The 13248-nt window shown below is 36.5% G+C and overlaps 1 protein-coding gene across 1 annotated transcript; it reads left to right on the forward strand.

The window, feature by feature from the left end:
* The first annotated feature begins 6351 nt into the window (after positions 1-6351).
* On the forward strand, positions 6352-7470 carry LOC145992361 (protein CFDP2-like). The gene has a single exon (XM_083128743.1). The coding sequence runs from the start codon at positions 6352-6354 to the stop codon at positions 7468-7470; it is 1119 nt and encodes a 372-aa protein (XP_082984869.1).
* Positions 7471-13248: the final 5778 nt, after the last annotated feature.

Here is a 13248-nt window from a genome sequence, read left to right on the forward strand (position 1 = left end):
GACATTGCAATTTAATATTTGCAATTTATTATCATCCCCATTCAGGGTTATTTTGTTTCTATTGATTGTATGCACACCAGCTAAATTGCTAGTGAGATAATATGCAGACATTTTTTTGTTTTCTTTTAAATAAACATTTTTTAAATTTTTTCATTGTAAGTTTTATTGTACATGCTCGACTCACAGCCTTAACTTTTGTTAATTTCTTCTTTGCTATCAATATTTAAGCAATACATTTTTGGTCTCAGACCAGCAAATTCTGTTATTGTAGACCCTGCTGCCTCATCTTTCATTTTCCCAGGGATCATGTGGTTTTCGAGATTGTGTAATCGATATTTTTCTGGATAATTACTAAAATCAAAATATTATTTCATAGAAAACAAAACACTGTATAAATCAGGTGTTTCTATTTCATATATAAAACTATCAGTATCCATGTACGCTATTTCAATTTTGTCTTTGTATCTAGGTTTCATATCATCGTAATAAGATTTATACATCTTCAATTTAGCTAATTCTAGGGTAACACCCACAGCTATTGGTGCATTACACATTACAATGTTACTAAATCTTTCAATAAGAGTCAGATCATTAGTAATTCTTGTACAACCTTTGTGTGTGGGATCGGCAATAAGTTTCTGGAGGGTTTTTTTTTGATCGGACACCAAACTACACCTTACTCGATTTCTTTTGTTCTCTAGACATTTTCCATATATGGAGTTACGCATTAATTTCTAAAGATTTTTTTTCAACTTTCGAATTTGTTTGTATTCGATTGTCTGTATTTTTCTCAATATATTGAGCTAACCATTTTTCTTGGTCAAATTTAAAAACCTTATGAATTTTTATTAACTTCATACCATGTTTCAAATAATATTGTAACAGTCGATAATGAAGCACATAATTATTTTTGTTCTCAAATGATAAAATCAATTTTGTTTCCTCCATACCTGGGACCTTCTGAGAAACTGGTGCCATAGCTAATCCGTGGTGATCGTCATGGAGATCATATGGATATTCCAAATCAACTTTCAAGAAACAACCCTCTGGATGATCTTCAGACCAATTTAGGAAATCCCTGTCTTCAAGTTATTTCTCGCTCATCCATTCGTAATTACCGATTGGCAGTGATAGAGTCATCACATAACCATATAAATTGTTTATATCAACGTAAAATATGTATTTAGATACTTCACAAGGATTTTAGCTAGATAAATATTTTTTGTTGGCTTTTGCATATCTTAAAGGTCACTAGACTGTACTACCACGTTTAGCAGATTCAACAAACATGAACTGGTCGATATCATCAATAAGACCAATTTCAACTTTTGTATTTAAAAGCATAGCCTGCCAGGATGAACCTGGTGTTGTATACATAAAAACAGGACCCAAATTATATTTCTTAAAACAACGATCTCGAAAAATCTCGAACACATCAGCCAACAAGAGAACATCTAGAATCAAGTACTTGTCATGATAATCTCCCATTGTTTTGCAATTTAGTGTTTTCCAGATTCTCTGTGCACACTGATAATCTAACTCGCTACATTCTTCATCCTGAAGATAGTTATAAAATTTATCTCTCGATGGTAACTGTGTCTCATTAAATTTATTAAAACTATCCATGTATTGATAGGGGTAGACTCCTTTTCTCCTTAGCAATTTTATGTTATCACTACCAAAATATTCTGTTGTATGAACAAATTCATAATCGGCTAATTGACTTACCAGAGTAGCTAAACGGGGTGTAAGGGGTAATCTTCCACGTAGTACACCCAAATGTCAACCTCACTTCCACGTTAGTACACCCTGGACTGAAGACTAACGAGGCTCTGGCGACTGGCCCTATGGCCAGTATAATTTTGTTTATGTTGTCCTGTTCTTTTGTCCTTATGCGTGCTGAGTGTTCTTTGCAGACTCAGCTTTTAACGAAAGTCAGAACATTTTAATATTTTATGATTTTAATTAAGCAACGCTAGAGTTGTTATGTGTAAAGATAAGGGGCTGGACCCCGTATAGTGTGACGGGTGCAAAATAGCCTTAGTGCTGACGCACCCAAAATTTTAAAATCAAATGAAACAAAAGAGTAGCTAAACTGCTGGAAAGAAACTGATATAAATCCAGGAATCTAAGAACAACTTTTTTCCATTTTCTAATTTGATAGTTTTCTCTATGGAAATATATTTATCTTTACTGCGTGGTATAATATTAATATTCTCTGCAGCATATCCCAATTCTTTGATAAATAAATGTGCATCAAAATTTTGCAAATTGTGAATAAATACTGGAATATAATTTGGTTTCTGTATTTTCAAGTTACATGAATTACAAATTGTATGAATATATTCTCCATTAAAATGGTTGTCGTGTTTATTTTTTTCAGTATCAGAAATAAAATATATATTACAGTATTTACAACTTAAGCTATTATCATGTTCCCATTGTTGTTGTGGTGTAAGGTCGTTTATTGGTTCTGTATTATGTAAAATTGTAGCAAGAATTTCAACCCATTCTCGAAGTGTTTGAATAAATTTTTGGGCTACATCTTTGCCTCGATAAATTTATAGAGGTGGATTATTTTTTCCATTAGTATTTACTAATTTTAGTCAAAGCTACAAGCTTCATGCTTAGCTGTATGTGTTGTACTTGATACATTCGAATCTGGGATACATGTTGGTATTGGTTCTTGTATTGTTTTGAAATCTGCATCAATTACAAATTGAGGTTGTACCAATGACTTATAATTACTAAATTTTATACTTTTGGATGAAAAATTATAAGTCCCAGGAGGGTAGAGAGAACAATTTTTAATATGTTCTTCTAATTGCTGTTCGCATAATTTGTTACCCCTTCCATAAAATATTGACAGGCATCGATCACATATTGTGTAATGTTCTTTGTTTTCTCACCAATCGTGGTAGATCCTGTATGAGACAATAGTGTTTCTTGTTTCCTTTTGTAACATATAATAATCTAATAATGTGTGCACCATCTGCTGGTAGATGGTGTCTGAGTACACAAATCTCATCTTTTTTATTAACACCATAAACATGCACAGCTATTGGTCGATTGTAGTATTGTTCATATTGTCTTTCAAATTGATTGATAGCTGAGATATCTACTGGAAAGTTTATGGTTGACATAGTTTTTTTTAAAACTTTGCTATTTATTCAGAATAATTGTAATGAGAGACACGATGTTTATTGTTAGATACTGGATGAAAATAGGCTATGAGACACCTTAAAAAACATTTATTTTCATTACTTTGAATATTTATTACAGCATTCTTGTTTTCCATCTGGTTGGGTAATTCAATATAACTAGATCCACCCCCAAGAGCGTCCCACAATCGGCAGAAGTGGGGTATGGTTGGTGGACTACAATGTGATCGATCCTCCCAGCTAGATCCGAGGGATCCGCTGACCAACGACAGGTGTCCTCCATTCATATTGGGGGTTAGGCGTAGAGCTGACAACTCTGCACTGTAAAAAGACATGTCAAGAAACAAAAATATGAGGCCATGGATGTTCCCAAGGTAAAATATTCCGGAGGTAAAATAGTCCCCCGTTCGGATCTCCGGGTGGGGACTACTTTGGGAGGTCCCTGGACTAAGGATAAGATCTACATTAGGTATAAGGATATTAAATTAGGCACCTTGAATATTCTGAGCCTTTACCGGCCTGGGGCATTTCAGTGTACAGTTAATGAGATAGTTAAGTATAAATTAGATGTAGAAGCTGTCCAGGAAGTTAGGTGGCCAGGAGAAGGGAATTTTAAAACTAAAAATTATACTTTTTTCTATGGTGGTACTGAAAATCATAATTTGGAACAGGCTTTTTCATAAATAATAGAATTATATCGGCTCTTAAAACAGTAGAATTTATTAATGATAGGATATCATATGCAGTTTTACAGGGTAGGTGGTGTAAAATTATTTTAATAAACATACATGCACCAACGAAAGATAAAGATGATAATACTAAAGATGATTTTTATGCAGAGTTAGAACAGGTCTTTGATAAATTTTCTCAGTATGATATGAAAATTCTGTTAGGTGACTGTAATGCACAGATTGGCAAAGAAGAGACATTTAAACCCACGATTGGTAAAGAAAGTCTTCATGAATTAAGTAATGATAATGGTATAAGATTGATTACTTTTGCAACCTCAAAGAATTTAATTGTGAAAAGTACCACTTTTAAACATAAATATATAGTAAATATACCTGGTCTTCTCTAGATGGTAAAACTCATAATCAGATAGATCATATTCTCATTGATAAGAGAAGGCATACTAGTATAATTGACGTTCGTACACATAGAGGTGCTGACTGTGCCAGTGACTATTATTTAGTAATTGCTAAATTAAGAGAAAGACCCTCAGTGATAAATCATAAGCAACAAAATCTAAAAGTTCTAAAATTTGATACAGGAAAGTTTACTGATGAAAGAATTAAGAAAGATTACCAAATTAAACTATCAAATAGATTTGATGTTTTGCAGGATTTAAATGATGATGAAAATATAAATGAAACAGACGTAAATAAGAATTGGGAGTACATACGTAATGCAATAGAATCAGCAGCTAAAGAAAGTATAGGATACCATAAACCAAGAAAAAGTAAGCCGTGGTTTGATAATGAATGTCATAATCTAATAGAAATAAGAAATCAGGCTAGACTTAGGTGGTTAAATAACTCTGATGATACAAATCTAAGCAATTATAATAGAATAAAGCGAGAAGTTAACGTTTAGAAGTAAAAAAAAGAGATTACTTGAAAAGCAAAATTAACGAAATTGAAACCAACAGCAAAATCAAAAATATCAGAGATTTATATAAAGGTGTAAATGAATTTAGAAAGGGGTGGCATCCTAAAGTAAACTTCATAAAAGATAAAGACGGTGATATTCTAACTGACCCACGCGATATTCTAAATAGATGGAAGAACTACTTTAATGACCTTTTAAATGTTCATGTAGGAGATAAATCAGAAGTAACTGAAGTGCACACAGAAGAACCTTTAGTTCCAGAACCTAACTTGACTGAAGTTAAAGCACCTGGCATTGATTTAATACCAGCTGAGTTAATTAAATATGGTGGAAATTCGTTAATATGTCAAATTCATAAATTAATTTGTTTAATATGGAATAAAGAAGAAACCCTCAACAGTGGAAAGAATCCATAATTGTTCCTGTGTTTTAAAAAGGTGATAAAATGAACTGCAATAATTACCGTGGAATTTCTCTACTCTCAACAACATATAAAATATTATCTAACATTATTTTAACAAGACTAACCCCATATCCTAATGAAATTATAGGTGATTATCAATGTGGATTTAAACATAACAGATCAACTACAGATCAAATTTTTCACATCAGACAGACACTTGAGAAAAAGTGGGAATATAATCAAAATGTCCATCAGCTATTCATTGATTTCAAAAAAGCATATGATTCGGTCAAAAGATATAAATTATATAATATATTAGTAGAGTTTGGAATACCTAAGAAGCTTGTTACTATGATAAAAGTATGCACCAGTGAAACAGAAAGTAAAATTCGTGTGGGTACTAATGTGTCTGACAAATTTACAATTCATGATGGGTTAAAACAAGGAGATGCATTATCTCCATTGCTCTTTAATTTTGCCTTAGAATATGCTAGTGGTTGCATGAGCTTGTAGTTGGTGGTGGGGCTTGCGTACTCTGATGATCCACTAGGCTATACCAGCGGTAGCATAGCTACTGGTAGGGCCTCCCATGCTGGGCAGGCTAGTGGTTAAGAGTCAGACTAAGAAGCAACCTACTGGTCAACGCCTCCAATGGCGGAAGAAGATGGATGGCCATCTCAACGGCGAAGGAGGCGGAAGAACTAGGAATCAGGAGGAGTAACACCTCTTTTTAAAAAAATCCTTGGGCCAGCTGGCACCGGCTGGTAGTACCTTGTAAGGGCCCCTTGCCAGGGTTACATTGAAGACCTCAACGGCAACTATGGCGGAGAAGGAGACCTTTGGAACGGCATAGCTGGCGGAAGAGGCACTCATTCTCATTGAGTATAAATATGAGAAAAAACCACTGTCTTGTGGAGGAGGGATCCTAAAAGACTAGGGGAAAATACCCCGACAGAAAATTAGCCTGCTTGGAGGCTCAGGTGGCAGCCCCATCACCAAGATCGGGTGCTGTGGGCCAATAACCCGCACACTTTAAATCACACTATTAAAGAAACATCAACAAGAGGAAGCCGAACTGATTCTAAGACGACATTTGGCCTGAAAAGGACAACGAGAATCGGAATATGGAATGTAAGAACCCTGCGGGAGAGTGGAAAACTACGGCAGGCAGTGGCCTGCATGAAGAGCTATTGTCTGAGCATCCTAGGTATAAGTGAAGTCAGATGGTCAGAGTTTGGAGAGATAAATACCCATGAAGGAGTTACATTCATATATTCCGGAAGACCTGAGGGTGAAGGTGTGAGCCGTGATGGTGTGGGTATATTGATGGACAAGGAAGCAAAAAGGAGCCTTATTCAATGGTATCCAGTGTCTGCGAGGATAATTGTGGCACATTTCAAAACCAATATCAGAAACATCGTTATGATACAGTGTTATGCACCCACAGAAGTAGCAGAGCCTGAAGATAAACAAGAGTTTTATAGGCAGCTCAATGAAACAATAAAGAAGCAAAAAAGGAAGGATATCATAATAATTGGAGTAGATTTAAACGCAAAGCTTGGGCAGGACAACGAAGGCCTTGAGCATGTCATGGGTAAGCATGGTTTAGGAGAGCGAAATGAGAATGGACAACTTTTTGTGGACTTTTGTGCTATCCATGAACTAGTTATTGGTGATACTATATTTCCTCACAAGAAATGCCATAAGGTAACGTGGGTATCACCAGACCATAGAACAGAAAACCAGATAGACCACGTGGCAATTGGACGGAGGTGGCGACGTTCGCTACAGGATGTAAGAAAAAAGAGAGGTGCGAACATTGGGAGTGATCATCATTTGGTAGTGGCTAACTTTAAAATGAAAATTCAAGCTCGGAAGAAGAGAATGGAACAGACAAGGAAGCGTTATGATGTTAGTAAATTGAAGGATAAGAATCTCCAGGAAACCTTCAGGATTGAACTGAGAAATCGGTTCCAAGTATTGACCGATGAAAGTGAGCAGAATGAAACAATTGAAAGAGAATGGACAAAAATTCGATCTGCCTTCGCAGAAGTAAGTGAAAAGGTTCTGGGCTTTAAGGATAGGAGGAAAAAAGATTGGATGTCTCTGCAGACCTGGGAAAGGATTAATGAGCGAAAAGTAATTAAGGAGGCAATGAACTCAAGCAGGACAAGGGCAAGGAAGGCAGAATTGCAAACAAAGTATACAGAGAAGGACCGAGAAGTAAAGAGTAGTGTTCGTAGGGATCAAGGAAATTGGGTAGACAATCTGTCTCAGCAGGCGGAGGAAGCAGCATAAAAGATTAATAATCTTAAGGAACTATACAACATCACAAAAGTTCTGTCAAGGAAACAGATGCAGAGAAATCGACCAGTGAGAAGTGCAACCCTTAATCGCCCTGTGGATGCTCAGATAGACCATGGGGAAGAGGAAGATGATAATGATGGTGATGTTGGCCCCAGTGTAAGAATTAGGACGGATGTTCCAACAGTAGGAGAGATTAAACAGGCTCTGAGAGAGGTACGTAATTGTAAAGCAGCTGGTGTCGACAACATACCACCGGAAGTGATGAAAAGTGATATAAACACCACAGCAAATATGTTGCAGCCCTTATTTGAGAAGATATGGATAGAGGGAGTGATGCCTAAGGACTGGAGGAGTGGCCTGTTGGTGAAGCTACCGAAAAAAGGGGATACATCAAAGTGTGACAACTGGAGAGGTATAGCACTTCTCTCCATTCCGAGTAAGATCTTCACTAGAGTTATCCTAAACAGAATTAAGGAGCATGTTAACTTGAGACTCAGAAGAGAACAGGCAGGGTTTCGACCAAATCGCTCCTGTATTGATCAAATTAACACCTTGCGGATAATTTTGGAGCAATGTATAGAAGTTATACATGAAGGCCGTGTATCTGAACCAATAGATGTGCAGTCTGGAGTGAGGCAAGGTTGTATATTATCACCTACAATGTTCGTGATCGTGATCGACGCAGTGATGCGGAATGTAATAGGAGGGAAAAGACGTGGTATCCAATGGGGATTGACTAACAGACTAGAAGACCTTGATTTTTCAGACGATTTGTGCTTTTTATCTGAAGCACATGGTGATATGCAAACAAAACTAGCAGATCTGATAGAAAGTGCAAAAAAAGCAGGACTTGAGATTAACTCCAAGAAGACAAAGGCACTGAGGATTAACTCCACAAAAACAGACCCGTTTAATATTGGTGAAGAGATTATTGAAAATGTGGATAGCTTTACTTACCTGGGTAGTGAGGTGGCAAAAGACGGAGGGGCTGCACAGGTCTCAACGAATCCAAAAAGCACATGGTACCTTTGTGAGGCTCTATCCAGTATGGAAAAACAAGAAGATATCTATGAAGACCAAAGTTCGTATTTTTCGAAGTAATGTTAAGCCTGTACTGTTGTATGGATCTGAGACATGGAAAGTAACAAAAACGATTACCTCTAAATTACAGACCTTCATCAATCGCTGCCTGAGAAAAATTTTGAATATCTTTTGGCCAGAAGTGATTCAAAACCAAGAACTTTGGAGAAAATCTGGAGAAACCGAGGTGTCCATACAAATAAAGCGGCGAAAATGGAATTGGATAGGGCATACGTTGAGGAAGGAAAATGAGGCTGTCGAGAGAGAGGCACTAGACTAGAACCCGCAGGGAAGAAGGAAAAGAGGGAGGCCTAGACAGACGTGGCGAAGATCTGTTCATGCTGAGGCCTTGGAGGAAGGAAAGAGCTGGAATGTAGTAAAGAGAATTGCCGTCAGTAGGACCAGGTGGAGATGCTTTGTTGATGCCCTAGTTCCACAGGGAACAACAGGAATTAAGTCAAGTCAAGTCAAGTAAACCAAGGAGATGCATTATCTCCATTGCTCTTTAATTTTGCCTTAGAATATGCTGTTAGGAAGGTAAAAGAAACTAACGAAGGACTAAAATTAAATGGTGTGACTCAGTTGTTAGCATATGCAGATGATGTAGACTTATTAGGGGATGATATAAATACAATTAAGAATAATGCTAAAATATTTTTCAAACCTGCTAAAGAGATAGGTTTGGAAGTTAACAAAGAGAAAACTAAATATATGCTTACAGGCCGAAACCAAGTGGTAGGTAATAATCAAATTATTGATAACAACTCGTTTGAGCCAGTTTCCAAATTCAAATACTTATACAAATACAAATATTAAAAGAGGAAATAAAAAGTAGGCTTAATTCAGGAAGTGCATGTTACTTCTCTCTTCATAAACTTTTGTCTTCTCGTTTAATATCTAAGAAACTAAAAGTTAAAATATACAAAACAGTAATTTTGCCTGTAGTATTATATGGGTGTGAAACTTCGTCCCTTACATTGAAAGAGGAACATAAATTGAGAGTATTTGAAAATAAGATCCTTAGGAAAATCTTTGGACCTAAAAGGGATGAGGAGACAGGTGAGTGGAGAAGGCTACATAATTTAGAACTACATATTTTGTATTCATGTCCAGATATTATTAGAATAATTAAATCAAGAAGACTTAGGTGGGCAGGCCATGTGGCGCGAAATAGAGAGGAAAGAGGAGTTTACAGGATTCTTGTTGGGAAACCTGATGGTAAGAGACCTGTAGGAAAGCCAAGACGAAGATGGATGGATAACGTTGAGATGGACCTAAAGGAAATCGGTAGGGATGGAAAAGTATATATAGATCTTGCTCAAGATAGGGACAGATGGAAGGCCTGTGTTGCTGCAGCCATGAACCTTCGAGTTTAAGAAGGCTGGAGAGTTAGTTAGTTTAGTTAGTTAGATCCACCCCCAAGAGGGACATATTTTGCTCTTTTTAATTCTAGTTTATAGTTTGTATCACAAAGTGACCAACCCGAACCTCTTCCTTGGAACTCTTGTTGTTTTAACCAAAGTTCTTCACAAATTTTATCATAAATATCATACAAACAAAGAATATGATCAAAATGTAAAATTAACACACGGGTACGATGAATATATTGTTCGTTTTTACTATGAGAATTTATTTATATACATTGAGAATAGATTAAAATATATTTTGAGAGAACATATTTTAAGTTTATTTTGAATTGCATCTATAATTTTTTGTTTCAGTTTAGCTAGAAAATTTGGAATATCTGAGGCTTCATCATTTATGTCTGATGTGGTATATTTTCTTATATACAACATTTTTTGTTTTTGTTTAATTTAATTTTTTTTGTTATTCATTTCTTTATGATTTGTATTATAATCCTCTACGTCTCTTGTTTCCCCTTTAATACCAAAGAAGTGAGACGAGGATTGTCTTATCGGCGCAGTGGATGATCATATATTAGGTACTTAAAGTATACAATTGGAACTTAATATTCGTTAACCCAATATTTATTACAAAACATATTAGTACTTATACTTTCCAAATACAATTAATTCAACAGAAATGTCTATGGATTATCTCCCAGTTAACCTAGTTTAATTTGTCCCATTTGATGGTCAGCAGTCAGTAAGTAAAGGCTACACGAGTCAGAGCAAATCGCAACCCAGCCCAAAACCCCCCACAGTCAACATGACCCGGAGCAATCCACCTAAAAAATCTAAACTTTTCTTGCACTTTTAAGAACTCAAAATAAATCAATGGACTTTAGGTAAATTACACCCGGCCATGAGGGCCTATAAAGGGCGATAGACTGTAATGCAATATACTCAGCCTGTCCAGCCAGTGTCCAGTACGTCAGAAGTCTCTCGTTGTCGGCAAGGATCTGCCACGCTAAACATCTTGCTCGACCAGCGCAGAAGCCCAGCCAATGGCAGAACCTTCCAGAGTCACCTGTCTGTTGAGTCTCCATCCGTCATTCATGAGCAATATTACACTATGGGCTTACAAAACAACCTCTCCCCCCAAAATACAATTTTCTAGCACATAGTGTACTCCTAGTTACACATATCTTTTCAGAATTCACATTTCAAACATTCAAACATTCTCTTCATACATAACCAAGATTCAAGCTTTAGAGCGAGGTTTCGTAATAGTTATAGGGGTTTGCGCATGTCATCCCTCCAACTCCATCGCCTGTAACTTTTCAAAAAGAAAAAGAAAACAAACTGGTACCAGAACAAGTTTACAAACAAACCATTCATTCATACGATAATACAGGCAACATACACGAAATCTACAATAATTTACCTTTATATAATGGGAGAATTCTTAATTAACCTTACATATTTTCTGAGATCTTGCCGATCCATGTATTAAAATTACCTATTATTGCCTCTCCTGGGCTCCAAATATCTTTTCAATTTATTCACATGTACTTTGGAACTTACATTTTCATCATCAACTTTCTTAACCAGAACTGAATTCTCTGTTAGAAATTTACTTATGAAATATGGACCCTCGTACTTAATAGAAAGACTTTTAGTTATCTTGTCCTTGTAACCTGCTGGTTGCGTGCGTGAAGAAAAAGAACAAATTAACCTCGTGGGAAGCGTAAAAAGGTCCGGGATCTATTCAATGCACGCGCTTAAAGTAAAGCTACAACCAACAGTTACAAATTCGAATTGTTGAAGGTTACGGCCAGCCTTTTGGGCTACCCCCTCTCAGTCTCAAAAGAGAACCAATGCCTATTATCGTGCGAACTCAAATATAACGCGAGGGTTAATTATTCACCAATCAAGAGACGAATTGTAGGCAAACATAAATGATCACAAATTTTCGTGGAAAATTACACTGCTGAAATTCAGAAAAATTATCACACTAACACAAAATAACTACATGTAACAAACTACATCCTTTACTATATGCTTCGACACTAGTTCTTTTTGTTACCAATAATAGATTCGTCATTTCAATGTTTTACTTTACGCAAAGTTTATAAACAAAAGGAGAGGCACAGAATTTTATGAAAGTTTCGAAGAATACTTTTGAGTAACAAATTTATTTATATCCAATCATGAACAAGATTTTACGCAAATTACAAAAAATTCTAACGAATGCTAGTACATGCACGAGTTCCAATTGGACTCCTTTAATTGATGCTTCTAAAAAGACTGAGCATATCAAGAAATTCAAACATTACAATTTATCGATATATTAACCACTTTTACCACATATCATTTCCATTTGCTTTTGACAATAAGCAATCTAATAATTCCTATAACTATTTGATGCTCCCAATATTTACTTGTTTATTAGTGCCAATCCCGACATGAATCTTATTTTTACGTTTTTTAGGAAATCGCAATTATAAATAGCAAGTAGCCCGCGTACGCCTTGGTTTACGCTAACAATTCAGGCAAAAATGCCCCGAGTTCATTCGCGTTATTATTAACAGACAATCAAAAAAGGTAGTTTGACGCTATGGGTGAGATAAAGTACTGTAATAACGATTTTGGAAACAACTAGTGTTTTCGTCGATTCGTCGTTTAATCCAATTACACTCTTCCTTTAGATTTTCGATTCGGTTAAATTAAACATATTCCAATCTATCACTGTCCACGAACTTGCATTTTTGCAATCACCAAGGAGGAAGAAAACAACACTGTACATACCTCCATTAGATTTCACATAGGGTACCAGACGGCAATCCCTCACTACCAGGGACGGTAAGTCACTAGAAATCGTGGCTTCCTTCACGTCTCGTCTTCAGGATATTGGCGTCGCTCATAGTAACCTCTCTGAATTCGTATCCAGTCAGCAACGTGGATACCGATTCGTGTTATGGGCAAAAACACCCAAATCAAACTGGGCAGCGATCAGCTTCGTACATTCGTCAAACGCAGCCTTCCATATAGCGTATAAAACTAATCAGAGATAGGAATGAATACTGCTTCGCGATATAATGTCCAATATTCGTAGAGAGAGAAAACCAATTTATGGTGCGCGCAAAAAGCAAGAAATCAAAAGGAGGTTAAGTCTCGCCAGCGAGGCAACTTGCACACTTAACCATGCGGCGCACGGAAAATTCTCTCTCACACTCGTGACGCAAAGTCACGTCGTTCTTATCGCGAAGGTTACAGGATCGGAACTGCTGTTGCTTTTTTGCTCGGGAAGTGAGCACGGAGCGAGGGGTCGGTGGAGACCTCTAGC

Source organism: Lepisma saccharinum, chromosome 9 (assembly GCF_977018435.1).
Source record: "Lepisma saccharinum chromosome 9, izLepSacc3.1, whole genome shotgun sequence".
In the NCBI taxonomy this organism is placed as follows: domain Eukaryota; kingdom Metazoa; phylum Arthropoda; class Insecta; order Zygentoma; family Lepismatidae; genus Lepisma; species Lepisma saccharinum.